This window comes from Mytilus edulis, chromosome 4 (genome assembly GCF_963676685.1).
Source record: "Mytilus edulis chromosome 4, xbMytEdul2.2, whole genome shotgun sequence".
Classification (NCBI taxonomy): Eukaryota; Metazoa; Mollusca; class Bivalvia; order Mytilida; family Mytilidae; genus Mytilus; species Mytilus edulis.
In genome coordinates this window covers 54,546,831-54,564,691 of record NC_092347.1, presented here as the reverse complement: position 1 = coordinate 54,564,691, position 17,861 = coordinate 54,546,831, and the positions used below count along the sequence as shown (strand labels likewise).

The 17,861-nt window shown below is 32.6% G+C and overlaps 1 protein-coding gene and 1 long non-coding RNA gene across 2 annotated transcripts; one reads left to right on the top strand and one right to left on the bottom strand.

Moving 5' to 3' along the window:
• Positions 1-467: 467 nt before the first annotated feature.
• LOC139519955 (uncharacterized) lies at positions 468-12,884 on the bottom strand. Its single transcript, XR_011663771.1, has 3 exons — positions 9,558-12,884; positions 4,425-4,590; positions 468-2,410 (listed from the first exon to the last, which is right to left on the bottom strand). It is a non-coding gene; the product is annotated as an uncharacterized lncRNA (long non-coding RNA).
• A 1,598-nt stretch (positions 12,885-14,482) lies between these two features.
• Positions 14,483-16,410, top strand: LOC139518473 (expansin-YoaJ-like). The gene is made up of 4 exons (XM_071309998.1): positions 14,483-14,533; positions 14,855-14,945; positions 15,436-15,580; positions 16,170-16,410. The coding sequence occupies exons 1-4, from the start codon at positions 14,522-14,524 to the stop codon at positions 16,393-16,395; spliced, it is 474 nt and encodes a 157-aa protein (XP_071166099.1). The 5' UTR covers positions 14,483-14,521; the 3' UTR covers positions 16,396-16,410.
• The last annotated feature ends 1,451 nt before the right edge of the window (positions 16,411-17,861 follow it).

Genomic DNA, 17,861 nt, shown 5'->3' with positions numbered 1-17,861 from the left:
CTTCAATTTTATCAAAAACTACCTTGACCAAAAACTTTAACCTGAAATTCCCACTTTCATTTTCTATGTTCAGTGGACCGTGAAATTGGGGTCAAAAGTCTAATTTGGCTTGAAAATTAGAAAGATCATATCATAAGCAACAAGTGTACTAAGTTTCAAGTTGATTGGACTTCAGCTTCATCAAAAACTACCTTGACCAAAAACTTTAACCTGAACGGACGCACAGACGGACGGACGAACGAACGAACGAACAGAGCCACAGACCAGAAAACATAATGCCCCTCTACTATCGTAGGTGGGGCATAAAAATGAAGTATTAGCATATATAATAATCATTATAGTCCAGTCAATTAAGCCAAAATTGGACCCTAACCTTAAAGTAATTGCAACAGAAGATTTTAAAGTTTTAATCTTAAGCATTATACCCAAAATATACAGAAAAAAGTCCAACAAAATATAACTTGAGGAAGACTATAAAAATATAAAGATTTTATAATTCCTATGGAGATTTGCATTACAATGGGAGATAACTCTGCCAAAAAAGCAGAATATCAATAAAAATTGATTCAAAATTATAACTTTACCCCTTCTATACAGCAGAATGTATTGATTCTTGATATTTAAGCTGACTTTAGAGTATAACAAACAACTCTAAATGTGTTTTCATATCAAGCTTTAACCAAGATTTCGTAATGCATTAGTTGACCATTTATTAAAATTTTTAACATGTCAAGGTAAAGAACCTAAAATTTAATAAGTTAAGCAAATATAATTAAGCATAGGTTTTTCTTTTTGTGGTTTAAATATAGATTCTACCACTGCATCGAGTGTAATACGATATTTATCCACTCGAGACAGTTAAATTTTCAAATTTAAAACGCGAGGCTTGCCCGAGCGTTTTAAATATTTAAAATTTAACTGTCGAGAGTGGATAAATATCGTATTACAAGAGATTTGGTGGTGGAATCTGTTTCTCTAATGATTTTCTAACATTATGCAGGCAAACTTATTCCTTCTTTTCCAATGATCTGCAAAAAGATGTGTTCTTTCTATGTCACGTCATCAGACATGGTGGCCTTTTTTCATGTTGTCACAATAGGAATTTCTGAGGAGAGCAAGAAAATTCGACGTCATAATCAGATTTTATCCAATGAAGTACTGACATCAAACGAACCACACTTTGATTAAATTTTTTTTATAAAATGGGTGAAGAAAGGGATAAATTGATGAAGAATTAGAGAAAGTCTTTTTAAACAAAGTAGATGCTGAAAAAATATAACTTACAGATATATTAAACCAATACCAAATTTTTACATTATTTTTTCAAAATGGTCACAAAGCCACAAATTTGCAATTTCTTTAATGAAAAATGTGCAAAAACAATAGAAATACCTATAACAATTCGGTTTTGTACATTTCAAGAGAGGGAGATGATATAATATAGTCAAATACGAACTTATAACCCCATTAAAATATCTTGCTTTACATGAATTTTAGGAAAATCAACAAAAAACTGACAAAAAAGACTCATTTTTTATGAGTTATCTTTCCTTTTCAATGTTGGAAATAAAAATTGCTGATTTTGAGTTTTCCTCAAGTTAGATTTTATTTGACCTTTTTCTGCGTATATCTGGGGTTTAATTTTATATAGATTAGAACTGAAACATTTTCTGTTGCAATTAGTTTGAGGTCAAACCTTAGTTTGACTGGATAAGGTTTGACTGGACTATTATGTATGTTTTTCTGTATTTACAACATTTAAAAATCACATTGTGAGGTATATTAAAAATGATGATAAATGCATTCTCTATGCAACAAAGAAAATCCCAAATGAAAAATGAGATTAAAAACTAACCTATATTATACAAAAAGAATTACTGATGTGACACTTTCAAATTTTTTTTGTATGAAGTCTTCCTCATTTTTTGTATTACATGTATTATGTATGCCAATATTATCTTTATTTAAAGAGGCATCCATGGTAGACAGTCCTTATGGTATTTTTTTTCAAAACTAAATATAATGTGGGGAGGGATTAATACTACACATAACAAGAAGTAAAAAACACATCTGCATGTCTGAGTTATCCAAGAATGACATCTTAATCTTATGTAATAAAAAAAAACCAAAGAAAGGAACCTTACAAAAAACTTCAAAAAGTTGTCCTTGGTACTCAAGTAGGAACAGGTATAAAAAAAAACCATCTAAAACATATTTTAAAAGGAGTAATTACAAAACAGATATATAAAAAAATTACATTTCCAGAATTTTACATTACTCTATAGCCATCATAGTGGTAAAACATAAACAACAACTAAAAACTAAGTACAATAAAACAAGTCTTTTCTTTAAAATTGTTCTTGTCCTTCACTCTTTGACACTAGTATCGGCACTTGAAGTCTTGATCAACCTAAAATAGAATTGCTTTCATGTAAAATTCACAAAATATGGTTCAATTTTTGAAATAAACATTCATTTAAAACGAACAAAAATATTAACTTTGAACTGTATTGGTCATATTTCTACCAGATGGCTGGCTTTTCCAATGATATAATAAACTCAAATTGGAATGGTGTCTTTTTCTGATCTTCCTGTTTGGGTATGGTGCAAAATATACCTTTTTTGTTTTAAAAATATTTTAACAAGTATTATTCATTATACTGCTGGAACATCTTTAGCTTGAAAAGGTAGATCAAACTATGAAAAAATTAAGTGTGAATAAGCGTATTTAGATTTATAAAAAAAACAAAAACGTTTAGAATCAAGGGCAGATAATTACATTTATTTGATAGGTCAATTGGTGTTTTGTTTTTACGGACAGACAGACAGACAGGGTCATTTCTATATTCACCCAAAAACTTTGTTGGGGGTTTTTAACATTAGTTTGATAAAGAACAAGATTATATCATGGCAGGGGGGTTTAAACAATAATCTACAATAGATTTAGCATACAGTACAGTGTAACAATTATATAAAAAATATTTCATGAATTTTTTTGAATTTAGATCAGGTAACTGCATGTTAAAGACATCCTTGTAGATTTCGAAAAACAGCAGGTTACTGCCGCTACAAGGGCATACATATAAAGGGATTAATATAAGTTGCGAAACTTGTTTCCCAATACACTACCCTTATGAAACTGAATTGTTTGCCGCAAACTTGCAGCAGACTTGCTGCAAGCTTGCGGCAAACAAAAAGTTTGCAGGAACACAGAAAATAATGTTTGCAGATGTTTGCCGCTAGCTGCAAACTTCCGGCAAACATTGCTGCAAGCTTGCGGCAAGTTTGCAGAAACATCAATGTTTGCCGTAAGATTGCCAGAAAGTTTAAAATAATAAAGAATGTTTGCCGCAAGATTGCCGAAAACATAGATCTTTCAATATGTTTGCCGCAAGATTGCAGAAAACTTAGATAATTCAATATGTGTGCCGCAAGATTGCAGAAAACTTTGACCATTCTATATGTTTGCCAGAACATTGCAGGATTTACACAATATTGACTGGGCATGCCTAGTTGGCACTTCCTGGATGCTAACAATTTGAAATTGTGGCTAGGTCATGTTGGTTGTGTTTGGAAATGCATTTCACATATATAAGAGATCAAGGAGGCATTTTGATTCAATAATATGGGATAATCAGTATGTAATTGTGTAAGTACAAATGATTCATAAAACTGCATGTTTTAATAAAATAATTAATGTTATCATCATAAATAATTAAGTAAGCAACTATATATACATGTATGTGTGATTGAAAAACTTAAGCTATTATAAGTTTGAATTTGTTACTGATGTACTTATTAAGATTAAGTTATATTCTGTAATGCTATTATAATACATCTTGAGATTTTATCTTTTTCAGTTTTTAATACAGGTATATTATGTCATTTGAGAATGACTCCTGTGCCTTTTTCAAAACTCAAATGTATGTTTGTATTTCCTCACATCTCATGAGTTTGCAAGAATTCTTTCAATGACTGTTTGTATAAAGACAGGAATTGACTTTTTAAAAATGGTGCTGTGTAATTTGAAAGAGATAAATTGAATGTGTCTACACACATGACATTGGTATATATGTAGTTCCTGCAAGTTTGCCGCAAGTTTGCAACAAACTATTGCCGCAAGCTTGCGGCAAATCTAATTTGCATAATTATGTTTGCCGCAAGCTTGCCGCAAACTTCATTTGCATGGTAAAATGGTTGCGGCAAGTTTGCCGCAAACGTTTGCTGCAAGCTTGCGGCAATGTTTGCTGCAAACTTGCGGCAAATGTTTGCCGCAGGGCTTATTTTTCGGTAAGGGTATAAATAAATATGTTTTAACTAAACTAAGGTATCTTCTTATTTTAAAATCAAAGGAAAGACAACAAAAAACAAGAACTAAGAAGACCATAAATGTTGCTTTTTTGTTCATGATACAATAAACATACCTGGCATACCTGGCATTTATATCCATCACCGACAGCAAATGGCTCAAGGTGAAGGATTTCCTTAGTTGCAAGTATTCATATTTTCGTGTTTTATTTTGCTTTCAACTCCATTATTAGAAATTACTGAGACATTTATTCTGTTATTTCTGTCAGCTTAAACCCATCTCTGAAAAAGATATTCATTACATGCAATATATGCCCAGTTTACATTGTTTTATATGTTTATAATGAACTGAGAGAAACATCAAAGTATTTTACATGCAATATATTCCCAGTACAAATTGATTTCAAGGTTTACAATAAACTGATAGTCACATGCATCTCAGTACAATATTTCCCAGTATGACTTGATTTGTAGTTTGATTTGAATAGACTGATAGTCACATCTCAGTATTCCATATGCAATATATCCCCAGTATAAATTGTTTTCTTTGTTAATAGAAGACCCATAGTCACATCTCAGTATTTTACATGCAATATTTGCACGGTATAAATTGTTTTCTAGGTTTAGAGATGACCCATAGTTCACATCTTAGTATTTTACATGCAATTTTTGCCTGGTATAAATTGTTTTCTATGTTTATAGGAGACCCACAGTCATATCTCAGTATTTTACATGAAATATTTGCCCAGTATGAATTGTTTTCTAGTTTTAAAGGAGACCAATAGTCAAATCTCAGTATTTTACATGCAATATTTGCCTGGTATAAATTGTTTTCTAGGTTTATAGGAGACCCATAGTCACATCTTAGTTTTTTTACATGCAATATTTGCCCAGTATAAATTGTGTTCTAGGTTTATAGGAGATCCATAGTCACATCTCAGTATTTACAAGCAATATTTGCCCAGTATAAATTGTTTTCTAGGTTTATATTAGAAGACCCATAGTCACATCTTAGTTTTTTACATGCAATATTTGTCTGGTATAAATTGTTTTCGATGTTTATTGGAGACCCATAGTCACATTTCAGTATTAAAATTCTAAGTTTATAGGAGACACAAAGTCAAATCTCTGTATTTTACAGGCAATATTTTCCCATTATGAATTGGTTTCTAGTTTTAAAGGAGACCAATAGTCAAATCTCAGTATTTTACATGCAATATTTGCCCAGTATAAATTGTGTTCTAGGTTTATAGGAGACCCATAGTCACATCTCAGTATTTTACATGCAATATTTTCCCAGTATAAATTGTTTTCTAGGTTTGAAGAAGACCCATAGTCACATCTCAGTATTTTACATGCGATATTTGTCTGGTATAAATTGTTTTCTATGTTTATAGGAGACCCATAGTCACATTTCAGTATTTTACATCCAATATTTGCCTGGCATAAATTGTTTTCTCTGTTGATAGGCGACCCATAGTCACATCTCAGTATTTTACATGCAATATTTGCCCAGTATGAATTGTTTTCTAGTTTTAAAGGAGACCCAGTCACATCTCAGTATTTTACATGCAATATTTGTCTGGTATAAATTGTTTTCTATGTTTATAGGAGACCCATAGTCACATTTCAGTATTTTACATCCAATATTTGCCTGGCATAAATTGTTTTCTCTGTTGATAGGCGACCCATAGTCACATCTCAGTATTTTACATGCAATATTTGCCCAGTATGAATTGTTTTCTAGTTTTAAAGGAGACCCAGTCACATCTCAGTATTTTACATGCAATATTTGTCTGGTATAAATTGTTTTCTAGGGTTAAAGGAGACCCATAGTCACATCTCAGTATTTTACATGCAATATTTGCCCAGAATGAATTGTTTTCTAGTTTTAAAGGAGACCAATAGCCAAATCTCAGTATTTTACATGCAATATTTGCCCAGTATAAATTGTTTGCTAGGTTTATAGATGACCCATAGTCACATCTTAGTTTTTTACATGCAATATTTGCCCAGTATAAATTGTGTTCTAGGTTTATATGAGACCCATAGTCACATCTCAGTATTTTACATGCAATATTTGCCCAGTATAAATTGTTTTCTAGATTTATAGAAGACGGATAGTCACATCTCAGTATTTTACATGCAATATTTGTCTGGTATAAATTGTTTTCTATGATTATCATGATTATAGGAGACCCATAGTCACATTTCAGTATTTTACATGCAATATTTGCCTGGTATAAATTGTTTTCTATGTTGATAGGCGACTCATAGTCACATTTCAGTATTTTACATGCAATATTTGCCCAGTATGAATTGTTTTCTTGTTTTAAAGGAGACCCATAGTCACACCTCAGTATTTTACATGCAATATTTGCCCAGTATAAATTGTTTTCTAGATTTATAGAAGACCGATAGTCACATCTCAGCATGTTACATGCAATATTTGCCCAGTATAAATTGTTTTCCAGGTTTATAGAAGACCCATAGTCACATCTCAGTATTTTACATGCAATATTTGCCCAGTATGAATTGTTTTCTTGTTTTAAAGGAGACCCATAGTCACATCTCAGTATTTTACATGCAATATTTGCCCAGTATAAATTGTGTTCTAGATTTATAGAAGACGGATAGTCACATCTCAGTATTTTACATGCAATATTTGTCTGGTATAAATTGTTTTCTATGATTATAGGAGACCCATAGTCACATTTCAGTATTTTACATGCAATATTTGCCCAGTATGAATTGTTTTCTTGTTTTAAAGGAGACCCATAGTCACACCTTAGTATTTTACATGCAATATTTGCCCAGTATAAATTGTTTTCTAGATTTATAGAAGACCGATAGTCACATCTCAGCATTTTACATCCAATATTTGCCCAGTATAAATTGTTTTCTAGGTTTAAAGGAGACCCATAGTCACATCTTAGTTTTTTTACATGCAATATTTGCCCAGTATAAATTGTTTTCTAGGTTTAAAGGAGACCCATAGTCACATCTTAGTTTTTTTACATGCAATATTTGCCCAGTATAAATTGTTTTCTAGGTTTATAGGAGACCCATAGTCACATCTCAGTATTTTACATGCAATATTTGCCCAGTATGAATTGTTTTCTTGTTTTAAAGGAGACCCATAGTCACATCTCAGTATTTTACATGCAATATTTGCCCAGTATAAATTGTTTTCTAGATTTATAGAAGACGGATAGTCACATCTCAGTATTTTACATGCAATATTTGTCTGGTATAAATTGTTTTCTATGATTATAGGAGACCCATAGTCACATTTCATTATTTTACATGCAATATTTGCCTGGTATAAATTGTTTTCTATGTTGATAGGCGACTCACATAGTCACATTTCAGTATTTTACATGCAATATTTGCCCAGTATGAATTGTTTTCTTGTTTTAAAGGAGACCCATAGTCACACCACAGTATTTTACATGCAATATTTGCCCAGTATGAATTGTTTTCTAGATTTATAGAAGACGGATAGTCACATCTCAGTATTTTACATGCAATATTTGCCCAGTATAAATTGTTGTCCAGGTTTATAGAAGACCCATAGTCACATCTCAGTATTTTACATGCAATATTTGCCTGGTATAAATTGTTTTCTAGGTTTATAGTAGACTCATAGTCACATTTCAGTTTATTAAATGCAATATTATTCTGTACAGCTTATTTATGTGGAGACTAAATTAAGAATTAAGAATTTTAAGATTTATTTTTAGGGGATTAATTATTTATATAATAGTGTTGTGTTTTACATTGACTATGTGAAAATAGTAGCCAGGGTGAGATACAATAGTGCACGACCCGAAGGGTCATCCCCTCTTGTCTCAAACCCTGGCTACTATTTTTCATAGTCAATGTTAAACACAACTTTAATATCATTTTTATACGTGTATGGTCTGGACCGTATGTGCACTTTTTCAAAATACTCATACGGTTGGACAGTACGCGTACAGTCTGACTAATATTAGGAAGTTGGTCAAGTTTATTAGATACAAATGCATATAACTCATCAACATAACTTAACTCAAATTAATATGAAAAAAGTTCAATGCTAATTGAAATAAAAACTTTATATTTTAACTATTTCAAAAATACATGCTAATTAAATCTGTCAATCTCTTGTATTTAGAATGTTGATCAGTAAAACATTATGAATTATGATCACTGAAATTGAAGATATTGTAAGTAAACATAATGTGGAGGCCTATATTGTTTTAGAATAATTAGTGACTTTACAAAAAAAAAGGCAAATGCAAAGGAACATGCATGAACTGCAAACATGGAAACGTTAAAAAATATTACGTTACTTGTGATAGCAAATGTCACCTTGGGCCAGAGTACCACAATATGATTCAGATATACAATTAAACAAATATTTAATTTCAATTGTCTGTTTGTTCATCTTATCCATCTACTAGTTAAATTGTAATACATGTAATAACATTTTTGTAAAACTAAAAAATAAAGATTGTGATAAATGTTTGTTTAAACCCATATAATCCAATAACATGTATGGTCAGCTCATACTGGACCATACAAGTATACTCACAGGTCCGATCATACGCATTTGGTCGGACAGTGCGAGTATACGAAAACTATACGGTCCAAATACTTATATATATAGAGTATTTTTATACGCTTAATATATTTCAACAGGAGAGTATACATCATGTATATGATTGCTTTCTGATCCATAGAACCTGGGTTACCTTCATTTTTTCTTTTCTATTGTTTTAAAAGCTTTAAAATAACTGCTCAATTACTCATCCAAAGTACGTGGGTTACCTTACAATTTGTGTGCTGTTTTGTATGGTATTTCATGGAGTTCTTTTTTTACATTTGCATTTCATGTGTCAGAAATATGAAAATTTGACCTTTGTGACGTCACATTCCAAACAATGATGTCAGTCAATAAATTGTGTCACGCCAGAATGACCGTTCATTTAGGACCCATTTTGAGGAAAAATATTCTGAAGAAGCTTGCATAAATTAATACAGTGTTTATCATGTAACCAGGTGCTCCGCAGGGCACAGCTTTATACGACCGCAGAGGTCATACCCTGAACAGTTGCGCATCAAAGTTAATGTTTCATCAATATCAGCACTTGCAAAAAGGATGGACATATAGATGGATGACAATACGAGTCTAAATAAAATAAAAACTGACAGACATACCTCCGGCACATATTCCATTCATATAATATTAGACATTATTTTCATACCTTAATATCAAAGGTGGTCTTAGTTTGGTCTCCTTTTGCATGCACAGGAAGTCTCACCACTTCAGCATAGGTCATCTTTGATGAACTAGATGCTGTATCAGATGGTGAAGTTGCAATCCCAATTATGCAGTGTTCTTACTGGGTCTTCCGTCATTTCCATTGGTACAACTTGCTTCAGGTTGATATTCCCTAGAATTAAAATGCTTCTCAACCTTTTCTGAAGTTTGTAAATCATATCTAAATAAATATCATCTGTATACAAAAGTTTGTGGGATCAACCATAGATTTGGCAATTTTCCATTTAATAATAAAGGAGCATAAATACAGGTTACTCAAGAACAGTAACAGTGATGCAGGTCAAATTTTACCTTGATCTGTGCTGAAACTACTATGTATACTAGTAATTATATTTTAGTAGTCTCATGCAGATCTATGTTTTGTGGTAACAAGCAGTGTATAAGTTTTATTGTTGTAACAAACTAAAGGTGGAGACTAGAAAAGAAAGATTTTTTGCATTAATAAAGGGGCATAACTTACGAATGGTCAAAATGATGCCACTCAATTTCAAATTAAATTGATCACTTGTATCATTGATCAGTGTTTTGTGAAAAAAAGAATGGTTTGAAACTTAAGAAAATTGAAACCATTTCTGAACAGACAGACATATGCATGGAGAACATTGTGACAACAGTAAAAGTTAATGCCTCTTCGACTAGCATTTGGGCATTAAAAAAAGTTATACTAGTAATTGTCCTACTTTCCAACTTTTCAAAATGCCCATGGTGGTTGAATATGCAAGATGGCTCTTACAGTCCTAAAAAACATTCAAGGGGGCATTCAAATGCATTTTAATGTTGTTTTTTTAGCCTCTTCATGCTTTTTAATACCTATTATGCCTATAGCCTTTGTAATATCAACTGTTTTCAGGGCCGTAACTACATATGAGGCAACGTACGTACTGCCTCCCCTGAATTTTCTACACCAAAATTTCAAGTAATAAAATGAAATATTGACAATATGTACACGAAGAATTTGAATTTATATTATAAACAACACAAGTCTACAGTTTTAACAATGTTATCATGATACGTGATACATGTCATTTTTCAGATTTTTGATCGATAGTGAAACGTTTCAGTATTTGTTTGGTTTTTTTTTCGTGTGGCCGTCTGTCTGTTATTCAGATTCGTACGAGACCATATATTAAACTTTGTTTTTCAATAATTTTGAATAAAACTTAACTGCTCACATTTATTTAGGTACTCAATTAAGCATAGGAAGTTCCCTTTGTATTGTGAATCTTTAATAATATCGGAAATTCGTAACCAGCTGAATCAGCAGTTGGATCATTTTTTTTAACGTTTCCTGATCGTACGAGAACATTATGATCAATGCCTTTAAAATTGACCTAATATTTAAACACTTCCATTCGTTGTAGCAGGGACTTTCTATACTAAGTATATACTAGTATAGAAAGTCCCTGGTTGTAGTTATATACATCTACATGTTTGTTCAGCTTTCAACAATATTGAAATTCAAGGTCCTCGATAAAAAAATATATCTTGCGTTCTTTGATCTTGCTTTATATGTTTTTTTTTTTTAACTTATCAGTTTTATTTCTAACAAAAAGATTTTAAAATACAGATAATAATTTTTTGCATAAAAATTGCTTCCAGGATCCGGCAATACTGATGTTTCTTAAAGAAAGGAAATCGAAGGGAAAACGGGTCATTTAAGCCATTTGAGAAAAAAATCTGCGTTCACAAGGTATTTAATGTTAATAATTATAGGTCAAAGTACGGCCTTCAAGACGGAGCCTTGGCTCATCCGAACAGCAATCTCAGCTTGTTTTTGCATAAAAATTGTTTCCAGGTTCAAGCAATACTGATGTTTCTTAAAGTAAGGAAATCGAAGGAAAAAGGGTAATTTTTAGCCATTTTAATGAGAAAAAAATCGGCCTCATTCGGCGGCCCCAAACCCCTGCCTCCCCTGATTTCAAACCATAGTTTTGTTTAAAATTGTGGACAAAATTGCTCTTTCATCTTAAGTGGTAAAATAAGAAAAATCACACCAGATACATCTAATAGACATCATGATCTTCTATACAATAATAAATTGTCACTGTACAAATACTTGTGGCAGGAACATATACATAATCTGATAATATCTACAGTATGTAGTCACTAGTGCGTTGATTTTGTATAACCTTACTGAGTTCTTAAGGGAATGAAAGACACCTGCTCAGTTTGTCAAGAACCCGATAACACGCTCGTTTGTCATTTATCTGCGCTACCACCATGGGGCTAATTAACAGATAAATGTTTCTCAGACTTGTTTATTTTGCGGCATCCCAGTATCAACATTTGAAATTTCCTATCAATGGTCAATTTCATTAGCGAATCGTTGAATTTGTAACTCGTCCAATTAATGCCAAGGTGACTATGGCTCCAACCCGTTCCTTCGGTGCGAAGCTATACATTGTAGATGGAACGGCGGAACAGTTTAATTTCAATTAACGAGAAAAATGAAACTTTTATATTTATATATACCTTTTCTACCTTTATCGTAGAGATCTAAAATAAAATATAAACCGAGGTCAAAATCGGAATCCTTTCCGAGTAATCGTTTAATAGTAGACAGAATGATCAGTTTTTTAAATAAAATCTCTAAACGCGTAAATTGAGGTTGGCGTTTATGTTGTATTCTCACTTTTGCCAGTGTATCATATACTATAAAGTTTATGTTTAAGTTTATGTCTTTAATGAAACTGAAGGATACGGAGTTCGCAAACGGCACTGTATGTGTAAAACCGAGTATACATTTGTACATCGGGATAACTTGTATCGTTTAACATTTTCTAAAAAAAAAAAAATTACCCTCATTATCATTACCAGCTTATTACTAGCACCAATCTGAATGTCATGTGGATATTTCTGGTTTGTTTCTTCATTCAATGCTGTCATTGATGTGTCTGACTTGTAAAGTTGACAGTACTACCAGTGGTGACGATACGTGCATATCACGAAAAGTATCTGACAGCAAAGCCCTTCTTTGACCTCTTCTCGTTTATTGTGTAACTAAATTGATTGTTTTTTTCCTTTTGAAAACCATGTTGGTGCCTGTGATTCAGCACGCCATTTTCTTTAATTCAAAACAACCCTTGTCATGATTTTTGCTATCCCCGAATTCAAAATACTTTTGTTAGAACTACCAGCACTTAACATCTATACTGTACAGTATAAAAGTATACTGTTGTTAGTGTTACTAGTGGACTAATTTTACTAATAGATCTCCACTAATAGTGGCTAATATTGAAGGATCGGGTGAAAATTTCATCAAATGTTTCACGGAGATTGTCCTGATTATCTTTCTGTTTTAGTTCCAAATCAGAGACTAGATCTACACGACCACAGGACTAGGGGGTCTTCAAATTTACAAACTGTATTATGCAGAACAAGCTATTATCAAAAGTCATTTCTACCAGTCGTAGTAAACCTTTGGAACAATATTCCTGACGACATTCGTCTAAACCAATCAAAATCGGGTTTTAAAACTTATCTTTCTCAAAATATTAATAAAATACCGATATATTTTCACTTCGGCTGTAGAAGAGAACAGATATGCTTAGCAAGACTAAGGCTCCAGAGTAGTGTTCTAAGGGACCATCTATTTAAAAAAAATCTAATCGAGAACTCACTGTGTTCCTGTGGTCGAGTAGAAACTACCTCTCATTATTTCTTCAAATGTCCAAAATATAATGAAATTCGAAGGGATACTATCGGGACGATCTCTTGTTCTAATCTTAAGATTATTTTATATGGGGATAGTCTAAAAGCTGACGAGGACAATATGCAAATATTTCATAAAGTTTCTGAATACATTAATAAAACAAAACGTTTTGAAAGTTAATCTAGTATGTGTATATATATATTATATATTTAGACTTTTTTTTTTAAATATGATGTTAAATCGAGTGGATGACCCGGTGTAGTTGGTTGTGGTCGGACGTGTGTGTTGGTTCCAGTGACTGTCTAGAAAAGTAAATAAGAGTTGACTGTTTCTTGTTTTTTTTATTTTTTTTATTTTTTTTTCTCACTTTTTATTTTTTTCCTTTATTTTATTTGTTGTATTTTTTTATTTTTTGTGTGTGTGTGTTTATTTATTCAATGTATCATATGCTACCATAAAACGAATATACTGTTGGCACGTAATATTGTATGCTAAATAGATGTTTTTTGTTTTTTTAGGGAGACGGATTTATAAAAGTTTTTCCAAACTTGTTTCCGAATCCCATATTTGTACTTTATGTAACATTGTAATATTTGTCTTGAAATTGTTTATTAATAAATATTGTTTAAACTAAACCATTTGGTCAATCAAATAAACATAGTATACATACGAGTATATTTATCTATAGATGATCTCGTAAGCATGTACAATACATGCTATATACGCTCATCGCATTTAATATACAACAGTTCTTCAACTCATTTAGTACAGTACATGATGTACGCTCATTGCATTGAATAGACCACAGTTCTTCAACTCATTTAGTACAGAACATGATGTACGCTCATTGCATTACATAGACTGCAGTTCTTCAACTCATTTAGTACAGAACATGATGTACGCTCATTGCATTGAATAGACTGCAGTTCTTCAACTCATTGAGCACAGTACATGATGTACGCTGATTGCATTGAATAGACCACAGTTCTTCAACTCATTGTTTTGTGGAATGTGGTTTAAGGTTAGTACAATACATGCAAATGCGCTAATTGCATTGAATAGACCACAGTTTTTCAACTCATTAAATACAGTACATGATATACTATCGTTGCATTAAATAGACCACAGTTCTTCAACTCATTGTCTTGTAGAATGTGCTTTAAGTTTAGTACAATACATGATATACTCTCATTGCATTGAATAGACCACAGTTCTTCAACTCATTGTCTTGTGGAATGTGCTTTAAGGTGAGTACAGTACATCATAGATGGGTATTACATCTATGAGTACATGATGTACGCTCAGGTCAAAACTTTTTTGTATCAAACATGTTCCAAAGTATTCTGTAGGGTTTTTTTTTCACCTCACTATAATTGTAGTATTGCATCATGTATTCAAACGTTTTAAAAGTTTCTTAAGTAGCCACGTTGAAAACAATAATCATATTAACATGTACATGTTGCATTGCATGTAGTGAAATGTTTATTTTTATGTAGTGAAATACTAGAAAATGTAACACATATTATATACCCTTTCTTAGTTTGATTAAGATGTTATTCAATTTGTAGGTACATGATAGTGGAAAAGGGTTAGGAAGTGATCCTATTGTAGGAGATTCTACCGTGTTTGTCAAAGATTTATGCCCAGAATGCCTTGCTGGTAAGTATATTATACGCAACAATTGATTATTCACTGCTTAACCTTCTGAAGCACTGGAGATCACCCCGTCTTGGGCGGGGTTGTGCTGGTCAGTCTTTTTTTTCTATGTTGTATTTTGTGTACGTTGTTTGGTCTCTTCGTCGTTTGTTTTTGCCATAGTATTACCAGCTTGTTTTTCCTTGTAAGTTTGAAGGTGTCCTTCGCCTCTCTTTCAGAATTATGCAAACAAAAATCATCTTGTTTCCTGCCTCCCGGCTAGTCTTTTTAGAGAATTGTTTTTGATTTTAAAGATGACTTAACAAAATTGTCTTAACTTTGACTGTACATTAACAAAAAATGTCAATTAAATGAGTTTGGGGAGTTTGCACATAATTGTGAAATTAAAATTGAAATAAATAAAAATTGAAAATAAAGTACTGGGCACATGTGTTGCCTCTTTCGACACGTTTTGAATGGTTTAAAACACCCTTTTTATTTAATTATTCATTAGGGTCCGTAGACCTAGCTGAAAACGGAGATGGCAGATGGGAAGTAGAAATACAAGCAGTTCAATGTCCAGTAGGCAGCACAAAATTGGAATACAAATTCCAGGGAAGTAATCCATGGTACCTTAAACTCCAAGTTAGGAATGCAAGGTAAGAGTATCTTAACGATAATATGTTCAGATATATTATATTTGCTGTTCTTAGCATAAAAATTGATGAAATTTGCTGGTTCACAAATGGAGCTATGAATTTTGAACTTTCCATTTTCATTTAGAAAAAAATCCATCTACGCATGTTTATTGAGCATGTATTTCGTAGTCGATACGTTGATATTTTTTTTTGCAATTTTACCTTAATCGCGAATTTAGAAAAACAAACTGCTGGCGAAATGTTCCAATTTACAGTATGACCATAGATTAGTTTGATTGGAACCAGGTAAGGAAAAAGATAAATCGTGTAAGATTAGAGAAATACTCATAAATGGCTCAAGTAATAAATAGTCAGCTAATCTATAGATATGCAAGTTTAACATATGATATTAGAAAAGACGGGTATTATGGCGTATTGTTTCATGATTCGTCAAAATCTCTGTAAAAGCATTAGACAAATTTCATATTCATCTAAAATTCTCAAGGATAGTACATCTAAAAACAAAAGATCATGCAACAGTGCAAGAATGCACGAATAAGACAATCACTATGACTGGTTTTTCTAAATCTGTTTATTTTTCTTCTCACAGAATTCCAGTCACTGGACTGTCAGTATGGCAACCGAAAAGTCATAGATGGGCTGCTATGCATCACTCCTCAGACGGATTTTGGTTAATGGGCCCAGGTCTTTTCGAGAAACCAGTTCATCCCTCTGCTCATACTCCACTGAAAATGAAATTAACAGCTGCAAATGGTGTTGTGATAGAAGATCAAATTACTCAAATGGGTAAGTTGCAAAAAAGTACAAGCGCATAAAGTTTATTTAACGTTTGGTAAAAAAAAATCCTGTCTTTTCATATCGAAATATTTGCGCAACAATTGTTGACGTAACGCTGATTTCTTATCAGATGTTAAAAAATGTAAATACAAACATGATAGATTACAACAATAGCATAACGATTTTTTTTCAATTATGAACGAGTCCATTTACAAATAGCTAAGAAACATGTATTGTTTATGCTTAAAGGGTGCTTTCAGTTTTACCAATTTTGGTATTACAACTATTTTGTGCATTTTTTCTGTGATAAATTTTCATATCATGCTACTCGCTTGAGATGTAAAGTGATCGCTAGAAACTAAGGAGGCACGTGACGTTGCTAATGAAATTGACATGAACTTGACAACGTCGTCGTAGGTAAAATAGCGATAAACAGATTATCATTGGTCATCTCAACTCGATTGCATTTCTCGCTTTCGCCGTACCGTCCAAAGCGAGAAAAGCAATCTCGTTGAGATGATCAATGATAATATTCTCCTCGGAACTATAACATTCTCCTCAGGACTACACATAATTATTAACAATATTGATGCAATAATTGCATGAAATTTCTGATATCAAATCAATAAGCAGGTAACTGTTGCTTAATGGGGCTCGCAGGTGTAAATCATTTTTTTTAAATGTAGGATTTCGCTTTTTTTTCTAATATGAGGAAGGCGCTACCTTTAGTTTAAACATATTTATTTATAGTGGATTGGGAAACAAGTTTTGCAACTTATATTAATCCCTTTCCACTTTGCGGATGCGAGTGCTGCCTTGTAGCGGCATTAGCCTACTCTTTTTCGAAATCTACAATGTGTCTTTAACGTGCAAGAGATATGGCTCTCTCTTAACACGGGTCAGCCATTTATCGTCTCCTTCCGACGGACTATCATCGTTTCCTCAAGACCATACTCGCAGATGGTGTCAAGGGAGAGCCGAAAATTGAGTTCCTGAAATTTTCATCCCAAACGGGAATCGAACCAGGAACCTACCTTTAATGCCAGCTTTATACTAAAACTATACTTTATCCTATATTTTGATTGGTTGTTGATTGTTTAACGTCCAGTGGCAAATAATTCATGTATGTTCAGGGCGAATGTCAGGGGCGGATCCAGCCATTTTAAAAAAGGGGGGGGGTTCCTAACCCAGGACAAAGGGGGGGGGTCCAATTACATATGCCCATTCAAATGCATTGATCGTCCAAAAAAAAAGGGGGTTCCAACCCCCGGAACCCCCCCCCCCCCCCCCCCCTCTGGATCCGCGCCTGAACGTCCTAGGCTACATTAACATATAGTTTTTGTCTAAAATAAGATTATAAGTTCAGATGGAAAATGTTTAGGGATCCATCATTGAACTTCAAAAGGCAGGAGGGGGTTATGGTATTTTTCCTAAAAAATATATTCTTATTCCCAAATTGATAATTGATTATTTTATCTTTCAGATATGCAAAATAAATTTAACT